At 48.7% G+C, this 15,449-nt stretch overlaps 1 protein-coding gene across 1 annotated transcript in view; it reads left to right on the forward strand.

Moving 5' to 3' along the window:
• Positions 1–470: 470 nt before the first annotated feature.
• The window catches only part of ERMP1 (endoplasmic reticulum metallopeptidase 1), a 71,495-nt gene continuing 56,516 nt past the window's right edge, over positions 471–15,449 (forward strand). The window contains exons 1-2 of the mRNA XM_067543038.1: positions 471–765; positions 4,011–4,312. Coding sequence (XP_067399139.1) covers positions 503–765; positions 4,011–4,312 — 565 coding nt within the window. The 5' untranslated portion in view covers positions 471–502. The remainder of the gene's footprint in view (positions 766–4,010; positions 4,313–15,449) is intronic.

The raw sequence follows: 15,449 nt of genomic DNA on the forward strand, positions 1-15,449 counted from the left end.
TATCCAGTGCAGGAACATACTGAATGGAGCTGAGCTGGGGTCATGAACTAAGCCAGGTTCTGCTTTCCCAGTGCTCCCATGGTAGAAGCCTGTACCACAGCCAGAGCTAATGCCTACTGGGAGCCTGTGTCAGGGCCCAGTGGCTGTGTGGAGTGGGTACAGCAGAGCGGGACACAGGGCAGGACGCGTAGTGCTCCCAGCACGGCTCCTGTATCCGGCCCTCCAGGGCAGCGAGGATGAGGGGGCGAGGCCGGTGGGACATCTTCACCCGCTTCCAGGGGCAGATCGGAGGAGGGCTGCCACCGCCTCTCCCCATGTGACTACTCCGCGGAAGCAGGCACTTCCCCTCCCCCCTCCGAGTGCGACGCGAAATCCAGAGGGGGCGGCCCTAGCCGAGTTGGGTTTTTGAACCTTCTCCGTCCCCGTAGCGTAGCGTTCTTGCGGAGCCGCTGCCGCAGCAGGCCGCCGGGCACGGGCGGGGCGCCGGTCGGTCAGTCTCTCCATGGAGCGGGCTCCGGCGGTGGCTGTGAGGCGGTTCCGCGCTGCTGGCGGGGAGCGGGAGCTCCGGCCCCCGCCACCGCCTCCGGGGGAGAAGGACCCAGGCGGGAAGAAGCGAGGTTGCTCCCGGTGGCGGCTGTTACCCGAGGCGTGGGGGGCGCTGCTGCTGCTGCTGTACCTGCTTGCTCTGCGGGCCCTGGTGCAGCTCTCCCTGCGGCAGCTGCTGCGCCTGCCGGGGCCGCGGGACTTCAGCGCTCACCGGGCCAGGTACGGGCAGCGCCTCCCCCTGGTCTTCCCTTCCCGCTTTTCAGCGCCCCGACGCTCCGCTCCCCATCTCGCGCCCTTTCTCTCAGCGCCCCGACTCTCCCCGGGCCGGGTACGGCCTTTCCGTCCCTCACCTCAGTGACCACCCCCAGGCTTTTCCATCCTACTCCAGGGTCTCCCCATTTCACTGGGTCAGGTAGGGCAGCACCTGTGACCCCATCCCCCCCAGACCGCCTTATCCGTCATTGCCCCTGACACCCTCTGGGCCCGGTAGGGGCAGCACTTGCAACCCCCGTCCCTTGTCCTGACACTCCCTCGGGCTTCCCTCTCCCCAACCTCCCAATCCTCTTCCCTCACTCCAGTCCCGGCTTTCTCATTCTGCCCCTGTGCCTGCCCATCTCACTCCTGGGTCAGGTGCTAGTTGAGTGGGCCAGGGGGTATCTAATATGCTATGGGCTAGTCTACACTTAAAAGGGCATAGCTGTGTTGGTACAGCTGTGCCATTGTAAGGGCTGGTGTACACTAGAGAGTATTGTCGAAAACAGTCAGCTTTTGTGGATAAAACAGTGGAGGTGTACACATTCAAATGCTCCTCCCACCGATGTAACTCTTGATATGCTGACATAATAAAACCACCTCAATGAGAGGTGTAGGCTTATGGTGGCGTAGATAGAGTGAAGCAACACCAGTGTAGACACTGCATGTTCTTACTTGGGAAGTTATCTATCATTCTTGTCAAAGGAGCCCTGAAATTGACAAGAAAACCAGCTGGGAGCAGGGCAAAAAGCCATAGGCGGCTGGACTCCAGCTCCTGGCTGGGAGCTGGGACAGGAGAAGCCATAGGCGGCTGGACTCCAGCTCCTGACTGGGAGCTGGGACAGGAGAGGCCAGGGGTGACTGGACCTGGCTCCTGGCAGGGAGAAGTCATGAGGGGCTTCTCTGCATATTCCCTGCTGGGACTGGAAGCCAGGTAGCAGGTGGGGGGGGGGGGTGAGAAGCTGGGGCAGCTGGGCCCCACTCCCCAGGGACAAGAAACCCTGTTTCCTTCTGAGAATTGGGAGGGGGAAGCACCTGGCAGCTTCCCCCATCTCCTGGGGGAACGGGGAGGGGAGAAGTCGAGGTCTGACTCATGGTGGGGAGTAGCGGGGGGCAGCCTGCTGGAAGGGAGCTGAGAGCCTGGTCTCTTAGCTGAGAGTCACTGCCTCTCCCCATGTGACTCCGTGGAAGCAGGCACATCCCTTCCCTTCTCTGAGTCTGATGCAAAATCCAGATGGGGTGGCCCTAGCCAAGCTAGTTTTTGACCCTTCTCCATCCCTGTAGCATCTTAGCAGAGCCACTGTGCAGCAGGCCATCCCCAGGCAGAAGCTAGCAGCTCAGTCTCTCCATGGAGCGGGACCCAGTGGTGGCTGTGTGGTGGCTCCGTGCTGCTGAAAGGGAGCGGAAGCGGGAGCCCTGGACTCTTCATCCGCTTACGGGTCTCTCAGCTCCCCCAAACTGCCCCTCTTAGGTTGGTGGAAGTGCTTCTGATGAGGTCATGCACCACCGACACAAGGAGGGTAGTGTGGATGTCAGCCCCTGCAATAATTATTTTTCAAGTGCAGACAAGGCCTAAGAGTGCTTGTGTAGCCGCATTATGTTGATGGAAAAGAGCTCTTCTGCTGACATACTAAAACATCTAATTGAGCGGAGGTAGCTATGTTGGTGGGAGAGCGTTTCCCACCAACATAGCGCTGTCCACACAGGTGCTTGTGCCGGCAAAACTTGCGTTGCTCAGGGGTGTGTTTTTTCACACCCCTGAGCGACGACAAATTTGCTGGTATAAGTTCTAGTACAGACAAGGTCTATGAGTTAAACTGTGATCTGTCTCATATAACATCATCACCATAAAGATTCTGCCCTCGCTGACTCCTCTGCAGTCCAAACTGAAACACAAAACTAAAATCCATCTCTCTTTAACTGTGTTTGCTGTAGATGGCTAACGGACTAAAAAGCTTTAAAAATTTACTTTTTGACACTGAACAGATTTGATTTTGAGAAAACAAATGAAAATGTCTAATTGTTGTTTTTATCAATTTTCATTGTGGATCTGTACTTTGAGGCCCATTCTAATGTTTGTCTCATGCTCATTTGAAAATGGGTGGGTAGGAAAACTAGTTTGGGACCAGAGACCATCTCCATTTCTAAGATACAGAGCAAATGTGATCAGCAGAGGTGCTTATTGTGTATTGTAACAGTGCCTCCAGGGCCCATTCAGTAGTTGGGTCTGATTGTACCAGGCATCATATAAAAACGGTCATGTTTGCTGCCCTGAAGAATTACAATTCCAGGAAAATGGGTGGCAGTTGCTGGCAGAGTGCTCTTCATAAAGAGCATTAAATTCTGGAACTCCCTCCCTCCTCCCCCCCTCTCCCGCCCCATGGTCTATCAGAGCCTAAAATTATTAACTTTCCTGACACTCAACAAAGTCTGCCTACCTTACTTTGGCTATTAGCCCCTGACGCAATGTCTATGCTGTTGTTGTTACCCATGTTAGCTAAATTAAAGTTAGCGTGGGCATGCTTGCCTGTACTAACACTTTCACTTACAGTGCAGACATAATATGGGGAGAAAGTGGGCTAAATATTTAAGAGCTATGGTTTCCCTTTGGCATTCTCATGGGTTTTATTTTTCTGGTGAGTAAATATTGTGCTAATGTTTGACTGATCAAATTGTGTATTCCTTTTAGTGTTGAGTATCTTATATTTTAATTGTTCTAATATGTTTAGTTTTTGGGAAAGGTGCTTGACAAATATATATTTTAGATTTATTTCAGTTGTTCAGACCTGCAAGGGATGGGGAGTGATGTGGTGCGTGGTATATGTACATCAAAAAGCAAAGAACTTACTCGACGGTCTCTTCTCCCTTCAAGCTTTGTTTCTGTGCAGATTTTCTCTGGTGATATTCTTATTTTGAAAGATAAAAGCAATGGTTTGGCATATTGTCACACTGAAAGGGGGTGTTTCTCTCTGGTTTTGGTAGGCAGCATGGCACTAAGCAAAGGCTGTGTACTCAGATCTCTGACCTTAATAGCATTAGGAATTTTAGCAGTATTCAGTTGCAGTATATGCTAGTTGATTTAAGCCTCTTCTGCTTGGTTTGTGTTAGGATTGGTAGGGTATCTAAAAATGTATAAATTGTGGCCAAGTTGCACATTGAATCATTTGTTACAAGAGATCTGCATTATTAATTCTTCAATTTATCTCTTGTAGGGAGTATCTTGAAAATATAACGGCAGTTGGTCCCAGGACAGTTGGAAGTCCAGAAAATGAAATTCTCACAGTTAACTACCTCTTAGCACAAATTAAGAAAATTGAAATCGAAAGCAATGATGCACACAGGATTTCTATAGATATACAGAGGCCAACAGGCTCCTTCAGCATTGACTTTTTAGGTGGCTTTACCAGTTACTATGCAAACATAACTAATGTTGTGGTTAAGCTGGAGCCCAGAAATGGAGCTAAGCATGCCGTGCTATCCAATTGTCATTTTGACTCTGTACCAAATACCCCAGGTAGGTACATGTATTTATCCTTTTTTGTTGAATTCTTGTTGTTTTAATATGGCAACTTAGACCTTTTGGCTTCTAAAAGTTCTTCATAATGAAGAGTAAACAACTTTTATTTTGTTACAACTTTTAGTGTTCTTTATTCTGCCTTTTACAGCAGTATAGTATAGGAGTTGCTTGTGCACAAAGTGATATATGTTACATGAACAGCAGAACTCTTCATGCAGGGAATTTGTTCTAATGTTGTTTACATACACTTATAAGAGGACTAGCTATACCAGGGAGCATCTCATGCTTGCAACAAATTACACAAAACATTTAGGGTGAAATTGTGACCCCATTGCAGTCAGTGGGGCCAGGATTGCACGCTGGTCTCTGACATGAAACCATGAGTATTTTCCTGTCTGAATTTTGGAAAGTGTCTTTACATCTGTATTTCTCTCATTTCTCTGCATACTCCTCTGTGTTATGTGCATCTTAGTTATATGGCCCACATCCTTCAATGTTACTTGCCACTGATTCAAATTGACCCTTTTTATCCAAATTCAGCAGGGTAGTTTGATGTACTGTTTTTATTTTTTTAATTAATAAAGTCTGCATGTGTAGTTTATCCAAATGTGTTAAATAGTATCATTGATTTGGTCCTGGCAGCAGCTAAGCTTCAATTGCAACTTAAGGGCTGTAAAATTTCTAAGTGAAGGCCATTTCCCTCCTAAAATCAAATCTCGGCAAACAGAACTGTTGCTTGTTTCTGGAAAAAATAGCTTTGAGAGACCTGACTGCAGACTATAACTTCCAAGCTTTATTCAGCCTCTTAAAATCAAATCAGACTGTGTCTTGCTGCTGCTGCTAAATTTGCAAGTCTCTCCAGTGGTTGTTACACAGTCTACTCTGACTTGGCTGGACAATTAAACTATTGTGTACCTTCAGACAAAGAAAATTACCTTTGAACCAGGATTCCTATCTATGGAAAAACTGCCACCCAGTCTCTTATCTTTCTAGTCACCATAGATCTCTAATTGGAGGACTGAGAGATGATGCATGCAAACTGAGGATTGGCCTCAAGCATGCTTAGCAGTATATTTCTTCCTGGCCCTCTTCTCTCAAGTCATTACTTATGTGGCTGTTCTCAGCTAGGTCGATCACCCTTCCCATTTACTGGAAACTCATTTCCATTTGCTCTGCTTAGCTCTTTCTCATTGCTTCTTTGCTACATTTTTGCTGAGCTTCCTCTTAGATTGGCAGTTCAGTGCTGCTTTGCCTGATGTCACTCAGCCTATCCAAGCTTCCTCTGTTGTCCTCATCTGGTAGGCAGAAAACCTGAAGCTTTTGTGCATCCAGATAGTACTCTTACTTGTCACGGGCTTCTGGGAAGTGAGATAATTTCTCCCAAAGCTAAGGTGAGTGTGACATTATCCAGGGTACAGTCTGGACTGTTGAACAGCTGTGTTCCCTGAGTTCTGTATTCTGGGATGCCTTTTACACTGCTATTCTGTCAAAACATCCATTTCTGGTCAGCTCACAAAGCCTTCAGCATGCAAATTCACTTCCAGCTAAATAAACGAGCACTCTGACCAATCACTCATGAATTAAATATAGGGCAACACGAGCAAATTCCTAATCCTGGCCTCGTCCCCCCAGAAATGTGCATCTTGTACTGCTCAGTACCCTTCTGAACAGTACAAGCTCATAGGAAGTCCGTCATTTCATCGTAGGAAAATGATAATGCACCAGCCTTGTTATCTGAGAGAGTGTGGGAAACTCCAATTCAAACACACTGGTTAAGATAAAACAATAAGATTTTTGACCCCATATGGGGGTGTGGAAGAACGTGCGAGGGTGTGTGGCAGGGCCTGGCCAGTCCCCATGTGGGACACAGAGAGAGTACCATCCAGCCCTACTCAGCCCCCAGCTTCCGGCCGCACTCCTCAACCCGCTCCTGGCCCCTGCTGCAGCTCCGGCTCCTCAGGGGGCACATATTGGGTAAAGGGGGGCGGGGAGCAAAAATGTTTGGGGACCACTGCATTAATGTCATGAGCAGAGAGATGGGAGGAGGAGAGGTGAGTTGGAGGCCACTGTTTCACATTCTTATACCCCTTTCTTTCCTTTTGAGGACTACCCCCAACTGGTGTGCAGGTGAGAAGTAGTCTCTTGTGGACATGAGGTTTGAAGCATTCTTCTGATGCAACATAAATTTCTTATTCATACCTTCCCCCTGCCAGAGATTAGCTGCTTAAGCGGATGATACTTAAACACTTGGATGGGGCCAGGGTGTCTTTGTGTCTGAAAAACTGGTTTGTGAGAATTACCAAGAGTCGCAATGTATTTCAGTAACAATCATACAGCAGAATCTTTTAATTCCATATATAGTGTTGCTACGCGTGTTTCAACGGGATAATGATATTCAGCAGAATATGACTTTTCAAATGATACCTCACAAGGCATACTTTGTACAAAATTCATCATAGTCTCATAAAAGTGGTTAACATAATAGTATAGACCATCACAGTGGGTGAATAATATTTCCAGGAAAGAAACTCTGCCCTGACTGACAAAAAGTCCATTAAAAAGTACTGACTCCTTTCTGCAGACTTATCTATGGGCACAGGGATTGAAGTATGCCTATCACTGACCTGCAGAGGGATAGTAGAGCCCGCATAGGCTGTGTGGGGAGTACTCGTGTGGTCATTGGAGTCAGGAAGCTGAGGCATGGCTGGCACAGAATAGGCTTCCTCTCACTAAGGGCAAGTGGTAGTGAGGTTCCTCTGGGGAATGTCAGAATTTTATGCTTAAATGGGCTGTGGAGAGTGGCTTGGCAGAGGGGGAAACTGTATTGTTCCATCACATCACAGCTCCTAGTGTGTACCAGACTGTGATTGCACTATCCCCATAGAGCGACTGAGCATGTTCCCTCCAGTCCAGGGCTATAGGAGTGAAGCTGGGCTTTCCCTCCAATGGCTGGCTGCTCTGGGTCACAGTTAAGGCTGGGCACTGGAATGGAGATCAGGGTGCCTGTCTCCTGAGCTCTCAATGACTTCTCTGCTGACACTAAGTTAGAGTAGAGGAGGAAGCTGCCTGACCTGAAAGCCAGGATTTCATGCTGGAGTAGATGGGGACAAGGAATTTGGTAAAGTGGAGACTGGGAGAGCTGGGGAATGGAAATGTGGGGGTAGAGGGAGATTGGTAACCAGATAGCTGGAGAGGAGGACCATGGAGATCAGATGAGGAGCTGGGGAGGACACTGAAGCAAGGAGCCAAGGAGAGTATGTGGGAGGGGAAGACTGAGACTGGATGAGGAGCCCAGGTAGTGAAACCAGGACTAGGAGCCAATGTTGGAAGAGACGGGAGATGTCAGACAAGATGCTGGTGTGGGGACAAAGATTAGGACTGGCTGGGCAAGGAGACTGGGACTGGGACAAGGCTTTGGGAGAGGAAGGAGGAAGACGTATGGCAGAGACAGGTTGGAGGGGATGGAGCAGAAAGATCAAATTTGGAGGGAACGGGCAGAAGAGTCTTCTATGTCCACTCAAGCACACATTCCTCCAGAACCTGAAGATCCAGAATTCCTCAAGATCCCAGAGTTTTTCTATTCCTTTGCCGTCAGCAAATACCTGTGAAAACCAGTGGTACAGTGTGTCTCATCTGCCTCTACTGTTGGTCCACATAGACAATGATGACCTACTACTGCTATCAGTCACTCCCTTAGCTCAAGGGGCAGAAGTCTGTGCAGTGGATTTAAATGTTCCAATCCTGCTGCAGAACCATATGGGTGTCAGTATGATAGCATATGATGGAATTTCTGTTTTTTTCAGTTTGCTTTTTTTAAAAAAAAACTAGGAAATTACACACACAATAAAAACTATGTTAAAATAACATGATTAAGGTTGCAAAGTTAACTATCAAAGTTAGGAAATGCCAGTATTAAGGTCACCTGTGCAACCTTAATTCTGTCCTCTTGTGAATATGCATTATGGTACTATGTTTAATTACATGATCATACACTATTTTTTCCACAGGACCCCTTCCTCATTCAATGTGCAAGATGGACTAGAATGTTATATAATGTGACCACTGCTTTATTTGTTCCAGAAGTTGGAAGATGTATAGTGAATGAGGCAGGGGATTGCAGGAAGAGAAAGGAGGGTCTCACAGTTAAGACACTTGAATGCTGGTCTGGAGATCTAGATTCTATTTCTGTCTGTGCCACAGAGTTCCTATGTGGTACTAGGCAGGTTCATTTAAACCAAAGGTGGTTCCTAATCCGGATCACCTATGGTATGATTTGGCAAAGATCTGAGTACTCTCAGCTATAACTGAAGTCAACAGGAGCTGTGCTTTGAACACATTGGACTTGTCTATAATCTAAGTACACTGAACATTTTTTGGGGAAGTCCTGTGGCCCTTGTTATACAGGAGGTCAGACTAGATGATCACAAAGGTTTCAGAATCTGAATCCTATAGATGTCTCAGATTGGGTCCTCAAAATTAGTGGAAGCTTTTGACCTTAATCTTTGTGTTATTTTCCCCATTTCAAAATGGTGACAACACCCCCTCACTTCACAGAAGGGGTGTGTGTGTTGTAAAGATAGATTCATATATATGAAGTACTTTAGATGTAATAGTGTTGAGCTCCATAGAAAAACCTATGAGGAAATTAATCATTCTTTGAGACGTGTCCCTGTGGGTGCTTCACTTTAGGTGTCCGAGCACCCTGTGCGTGAGATCGAAGATTTATGGTAGCAGTGACTGGTTGGGTCACACATGCGCTGTCGCCGTCTCATGCTGTTTTCGGCGGTTACATAGCACTGTGCAACCAACCGTCCCTCAGTTCCTTCTCTACCACCTTTGGCTTTAGTCGGAGCCCACAGCAGCACCCTTCTTTTTAGATAGTTGATACTTAGTAGTTAGTTGTTCTCGTTAGAAACCTAGTAAATTCTAATTTTTCCTTGTTTCTCCCTATATTTAAAACAAACAAAAAAAAAAAGTATTTTTTCCCATCCCATTTTCCCTGGAGTTTTTCCCCTGCTTCTGCCTATAGTTATTGTTAGAAAATAGAAGAATAGGAATATACATGATGGACAAAAAAACAGGCATGCCTGTTTCCCCAGGATTCAAGCGGTGTCTGACTTGCAGGCTTTCCATTCTGCTTTCAGATGATCACTCGCAGTGTGTCCGTTGCCTGGGGGAATCACATATCCCTTAGAAGTACTCATTTTCACTACTTGAAGGCAAGAGACCTTCAATTGAAACGCCTCCTAACGGAGAAATCACTGTGACCCTGTGGACGTGCCCTTGGAACCGGGTTTTCCCTCTCTGGGTCCTCCTCAGAGGGGGACCACCCCTCCTGCCTACCTCCCACCGGGAGCATTCTGGTGCCCTTTTCAGGGCAAGCAGTTTATGTACCAGGCCCTCAGGCAGGGCTGGCGAGGCAAACAGTCTATGTACCAGGCCCTCAGGCAGGGCTGGCGAGGCAAACAGTCTATGTACCAGGCCCTCAGGCGGGGCTGGCGAGGCAAACAGTCTATGTACCAGGCCCTCAGGCGGGGCTGGCGAGGCAAACAGTCTATGTACCAGGCCCTCAGGCGGGGCTGGCGAGGCAAACAGTCTATGGCCAGGCCCTCAGGCGGGGCTGGCGAGGCAAACAGTCTATGGCCAGGCCCTCAGGCGGGGCTGGCGAGGCAAACAGTCTATGGCCAGGCCCTCAGGCGGGGCTGGCAGGTGAGCAAGCCGCTCTCGGGAACGGCACGGCGGGGAAGGCTTCCTCACGGAGGATAGGGAAGGGGGGAGGGGGACGCAGGCCCGCCCGTCTCCACTGCGTCCCAGCCCAGGGCCCTGTCATTGGCAACGGTGCTTGCCACTGGGTCGGTGGGGCTCCGGCCGCAACACGCCGCCCGGGTTGCCCCTGACTCAGCCACTAACATGTGGCGATCCCTGGGCTTCTTCCTCCCCGAAACCCCCGGTACCTGCCTCCTCTGGGTCGCTGAGGTGGGGTAGACCTGCTAGGCCCTCATTGTCCACGGGCAGCAGCTCGGGTAGCTCCATGGGCTCATCTTCGGGGGGTAGCTCCTCCAGGTCCTGCGGTCCCCATGCCTCGGGCAGAGCCGGTAGATCCTCAGGGTCCCAGGCTCGGCACTGCTCTGGCAGGTCTGGTTCTGGCTCCCAAGCCCCGGGGGTCTCCAGGGGGTTCTCCTCCGGCTCGTAGTCCGTGGGGAGCCCCACGGGCCTTCTTCCGGCCCCCAGGCCGAGGGGGTCTCTGGCGGTCCCTCCAACTCCCAGGCCGTAGGGTACCTGGGGGAGGCCTCGGTCGATCCCCAGGCTGGGTTTAAGGCTGGCCACTCCCTCTCGGCCCGGCCTTGGCTAGGAGCTCCGGAGGAGACGCGTCCTTCCCCTTCGGCCGCCTCCCGCCAACTGAGCTCGCTGGCCTGGTTCTTAAAGGCCTAGCTCCGCCCCCCTGCTTCCGGTCAGGTGGGGCCCCGGGGGCCTTTAAAGGCCTAGACCCGCCCCCTCGCTTCCGGTCCAGTGTTTCCCTGGGGCAGGCCTCTGTCAGCCAGGGTGGGTCTGGCTCCCTCTCTGGGTCCTCCTCAGAGGGGGACCACCCCTCCCGGCTACAGACCCTCATTAGAGCCTGAACCAGGGTCTTCTCCAAGCCAACGGTCAGCCTTGGCAGCCTCTGACCAAGGGCTAGACACAAAAACGACTATCAAGGAGTCTGGTCAAAAAAAGACCACCAAAAAGCACTCTGCAAACTCACCTGAGAGGGAATCATCAAAGAAAAAACATCCCTCGGCCACAGAAACCACTTCGGTACCAACAGCACCGAGCGCCTCAGACTTTGGGATTTCGGTACCTCAAGTACCCATAGAACTACAGATCCTAAGAGGGCAAGATCCAACAAAAGTACTAAGGGCAAGGAAAAGCACACAGCCCTGGTACCTACAGAACCAAAAAGACTGCCGGCACCGACCACTTCAATGGCACGCGAGCCTATGCTGCCACCTACAATACCAGTGAAACCTTTGGCACCAACAACAATAATACCTACACCAGCTGCATGAGTGCCGGTACTGACCTTCCCGGCACCACAGCAGTTTCTCAGGCAGGGTAGTCTGGTAGTCTCAGCAACACCAGAAACCCCCCTCTTCAGTACCGACACTACACCAATACATTTGGTACCGAGCCACATTATTACAACACCCACAGCAGACCAGTTACTGTCCAGTGTTGACAAGGAGGGGAAGAAAGTCAAATACATTCACCTCGCCACTCCTCTCCCGTGCATTCTCCCAAACTGGGACTGTCCCACCACCCAACATCTCAAGCACCCAGTGACAGTATTGGGACCCTTGAGTCATGTACAGGACCCAACATTCAAGGACCTTTAGCCCACCAAGCTCAAGAGCACCACATTCTCCCACAACAATAATGGCTCCACCTCCCTCTGAACCACACGAGGAAATAGGTGATGAATCTTATGTACCATCTGATCAGGAGGACATGGCTCCTCCAGAGTTACCATCATCTTCTCCAGACGAAACTATAATGCCTCACCACCCACTACTGGAGATAATTTCAAACAATTCCAGGACCTCTTCTAAAGGGTATTGGAGGCTCTCGAAATATCCCTGGAAAGAGGTACCTGAAGCACGCCACAAGTTGTGCGACATATTACAAACTGCTACATCCTCTAAGATTGTGTTACCCATTAATGACACAATTATGGAACCTGCAAAAACTGTGTGGCAGACACCTGCCATTGCACCACCTTCATGTAAATGCTCAGATAAAAAAAATACTATGCCCCTTCCAAAGATAACGAGTTCCTGTTTTCCCACCCTATACCGAACTCTTTGAATCACAGAGGTAAACAACACCACAGCAGAGCAACACCTTACAATAAAGACTGGAAGAGACTAGACCTCTTTGGACACGAGGCGTACTCGTCCACTACACTTCAATTCCACATAGCTAATTATGAGGTGTTATTGTCAAAATATACTCACACAATCTTTTCCAAACTGATAACTTTTATTGATAATTTACCGGAGGAAAAGGAAGAGTAGTTTAGAGCCAATATCACTGAGGGCCACCTCATCGCACTCACAGCATTACAGGCCTCACTTGACTTGGCTGATACAGTGGCTCGCTCCATGGCCACATCAGTAGTCATGTACCAGGCTTCATCTTTCAGGTTTCCTGAAAGAAATACAGTCAACAGTAAAAGACCTTCCATTCTAAGGTCTGAAGATATTTACAGAGAAAACTGATGTCTCTTAACTCCCTCAAAGACTCCTGGGCAACTCTCAAATCCTTGGGAATCTACACACCTGCAAACAAAAAGAAACGGCAGATTTTACACTCAAAGATTCTGACCACCTTACGCCCAACCTCTTAGACAATTTTACCAGAGGCATAAACAGCATCAGACAAGAAGACGCCCAACATCAAATCAGCCTTCAACAAGCCAGGAACCCACATCCAGACAACAATTTTGAAGGTCTGGTTGAGAGTACGAGATACCACCCCCTCCCCCCAACATACTAACATTGGCAGTATTTACCATCTCCACACCATTCGGAAATGCCTGTCACCAATTCAGAACATCTGGAGAAACATCACATCAGAGAGATGGGTTCTAGAAATCATAGAGAATGGTTATTCCATCACATTTATGTCTATCCCATCTGCCCACCCCCCTTCCCCGTCCCTCTTCAGGGACCCCTCTGACAAGAACCTGTTACAACAGGAACTACAGTGCCTCATATAACTGGGTGCAGTAGAACTGGTACCATCACGGTTCAGAGGAAAGGGTTTCTACTCACTCTGTTTTCTGACACAGAAGAAAACAGGCGGATGGAGACCCATCTTATATCTAAGAAAACTCAACAAATTCCTCAGAACCCAATGTTTCAAGACAGTGACACTAGCAACAATAATCCCAGTATTAGAAAAGGGTGATTGACTCTCTACTCTCGACCTCCGGGACGCATATTTTCATATTACAATACACCCATCTCACAGGAGATCCCTGAGATTCACTTTAGGGAACCAACCTTTTCAGTACAAGGTACTTCCGTTTGGCCTATTGACTGCTCTGAGGGTCCTTTCAAAGGTTCTGTTGGTGGTGGCAGCACGCTTACGAAAACACGGAATCATATTTCCATACCTAGACTACTGTCTGTTAAAGGCAACAACACTAAAAGATACAATGGAGGCTACTCAAGGAGCAATAACCCTGTTCATGAAATTAGGTTTACAAATAAACGAACAGAAGACAAATTCTAGTTTTTGAACAGGTGTCATTGTTATCGGAGCCTACCTCAATACCCTGGAGGCCAGAGCCATGCTTCCCCAACAACGATTTATCACCCTAACCAATCTCATAACAACTGTGATAGACAGCCTGCAGATCTCCACCAGAATATGCCTGCAATTGTTAGGCCATATGTCCACAACAACTTTTGTGGTCAAACATGCCAGATTTCACATGAGAAGCCTCCAAGCATGGCTTTGTGCTTCTGAGAAATGTAAACCATTCAATCTCAAGAGACTCCTTACAGTACCATCCAAAACAAAAGAAGCTCTAAAATGTTGGACTCTTCCCAAAAATGTCTGTGCAAGAGTCCCTTTCTCCCAAAGGACCCTGACACTAATAATCACCACAGATGCCTCCTTAATAGGTTGGGGAGTGCACCTACTCAACAACAAGATCCAAGGCCAGTGGTCCAAATCAGAGACCAGCCTCCATGTAAATCTGCTAGAGCTCAGAGCGGTACAGAATGCATGCAAATACTTCCTCCCACTGACCAAGAACCAATCAATCAGGATCCTAACGGACAATATGATATGCATGTTTTATATAAACCCCCAGGGCGATGCAAGATTATACTCCCTATGCACGGAGGCAGTTCATCTCTGGAACTGGTGCATCAGCCATAACATGGATATAATGGCATCATATCTTCCAGGCTCATTGAACACAACAGCAGATGCACTGAGCAGAGACTTTGTACAGAACCACGAATGGGAAATGGTTCCAGTAGTCAACATGATATTCAGTTGATGGGGCTTCCCTTCAATAGACTTATTTGCGACAGCACAGAACACTAAATACCTCCAGTTCTGCTCCAGAGCAAGACTAGGTCCAAACTTGCTAGGCAATGCTCTCCTCATGAAGTGGGAGGCACCCATAATGTACGCATTCCCACCCATACCACTACTAGCCAGGGTCATCCACAAAATCAAGAAGGACGGTGCCAAGATCGTCCTCATAGCACCTACCTGACCCAGACAAACCTAGTTTCCCTACCTTCTCTAGATAGAATAGAATAGAATATTAGAGTTGGATATATTAGATATTGGACCTCAGGAGGTCATCTAGTCCAACCCCCTGCTCAAAGCAGGACTAACCTCAGCTATATCATCCCAGCCAGGGCTTTGTCAAGCCTCATCTTAAAAACCTCTAAGGATGGAGATTCCACCACCTCCCTAGGTAACCCATTCCAGTGCTTCACCACCCTCCTAGTAAAAAACTTTTTCCTAATGTCCAACCTAGACCTCTCGCCCTGCAACTTGAGACTGTTGCTCCTTGTTCTGTCATCTGCCACCACCGAGAACAGCCTAGCCCCATCCTCCCTGGAAGCCCCTTTCAGATAGTTAAAGGCCGCTATCAAATCCCCCCTCACTCTTCTCTTTTGCAGACTAAACAAGCCCAGTTCCCTCAGCCTCTCCTCATAAGTCCTGTGCTCCAGCCCCCTAATCATTTTTGTTGCCCTCTGCTGGACTCTCTCCAGCTTGTCCACATCCTTTTTGTAGTGGTGGGCCCAAAACTGGACACAGTATTCTAAATGCGGCCTCACCAATGCCGTATAGAGGGGAATAATCACTTCCCGTGACCTGCTGGCAATGCCCCTCCTAATGCAGCCCAATATGCTATTAGCCTTCTTGACAACCAGGGCACACTGCTGAATCATATCCAGCTTTTTATCCACTGTTACCCCCAGGTCCTTTTCTGCAGAGCTGCTGCCCAGCTCGTCGGTCCCCAGTCTATAGCTGTGCATGGGATTCTTCCTTCCTAAGTGGAGGACTCTGCACTTGTCCTTGTTGAATCTCATGAGATTTCTTTTGGCCCAATCCTCCAGAGTTT

This window comes from Emydura macquarii, unplaced genomic scaffold, assembly GCF_026122565.2.
Source record: "Emydura macquarii macquarii isolate MOO-44397 ecotype Brisbane River unplaced genomic scaffold, CSIRO-AGI_Emac_v2 contig_767, whole genome shotgun sequence".
Taxonomy (NCBI): domain Eukaryota; kingdom Metazoa; phylum Chordata; order Testudines; family Chelidae; genus Emydura; species Emydura macquarii.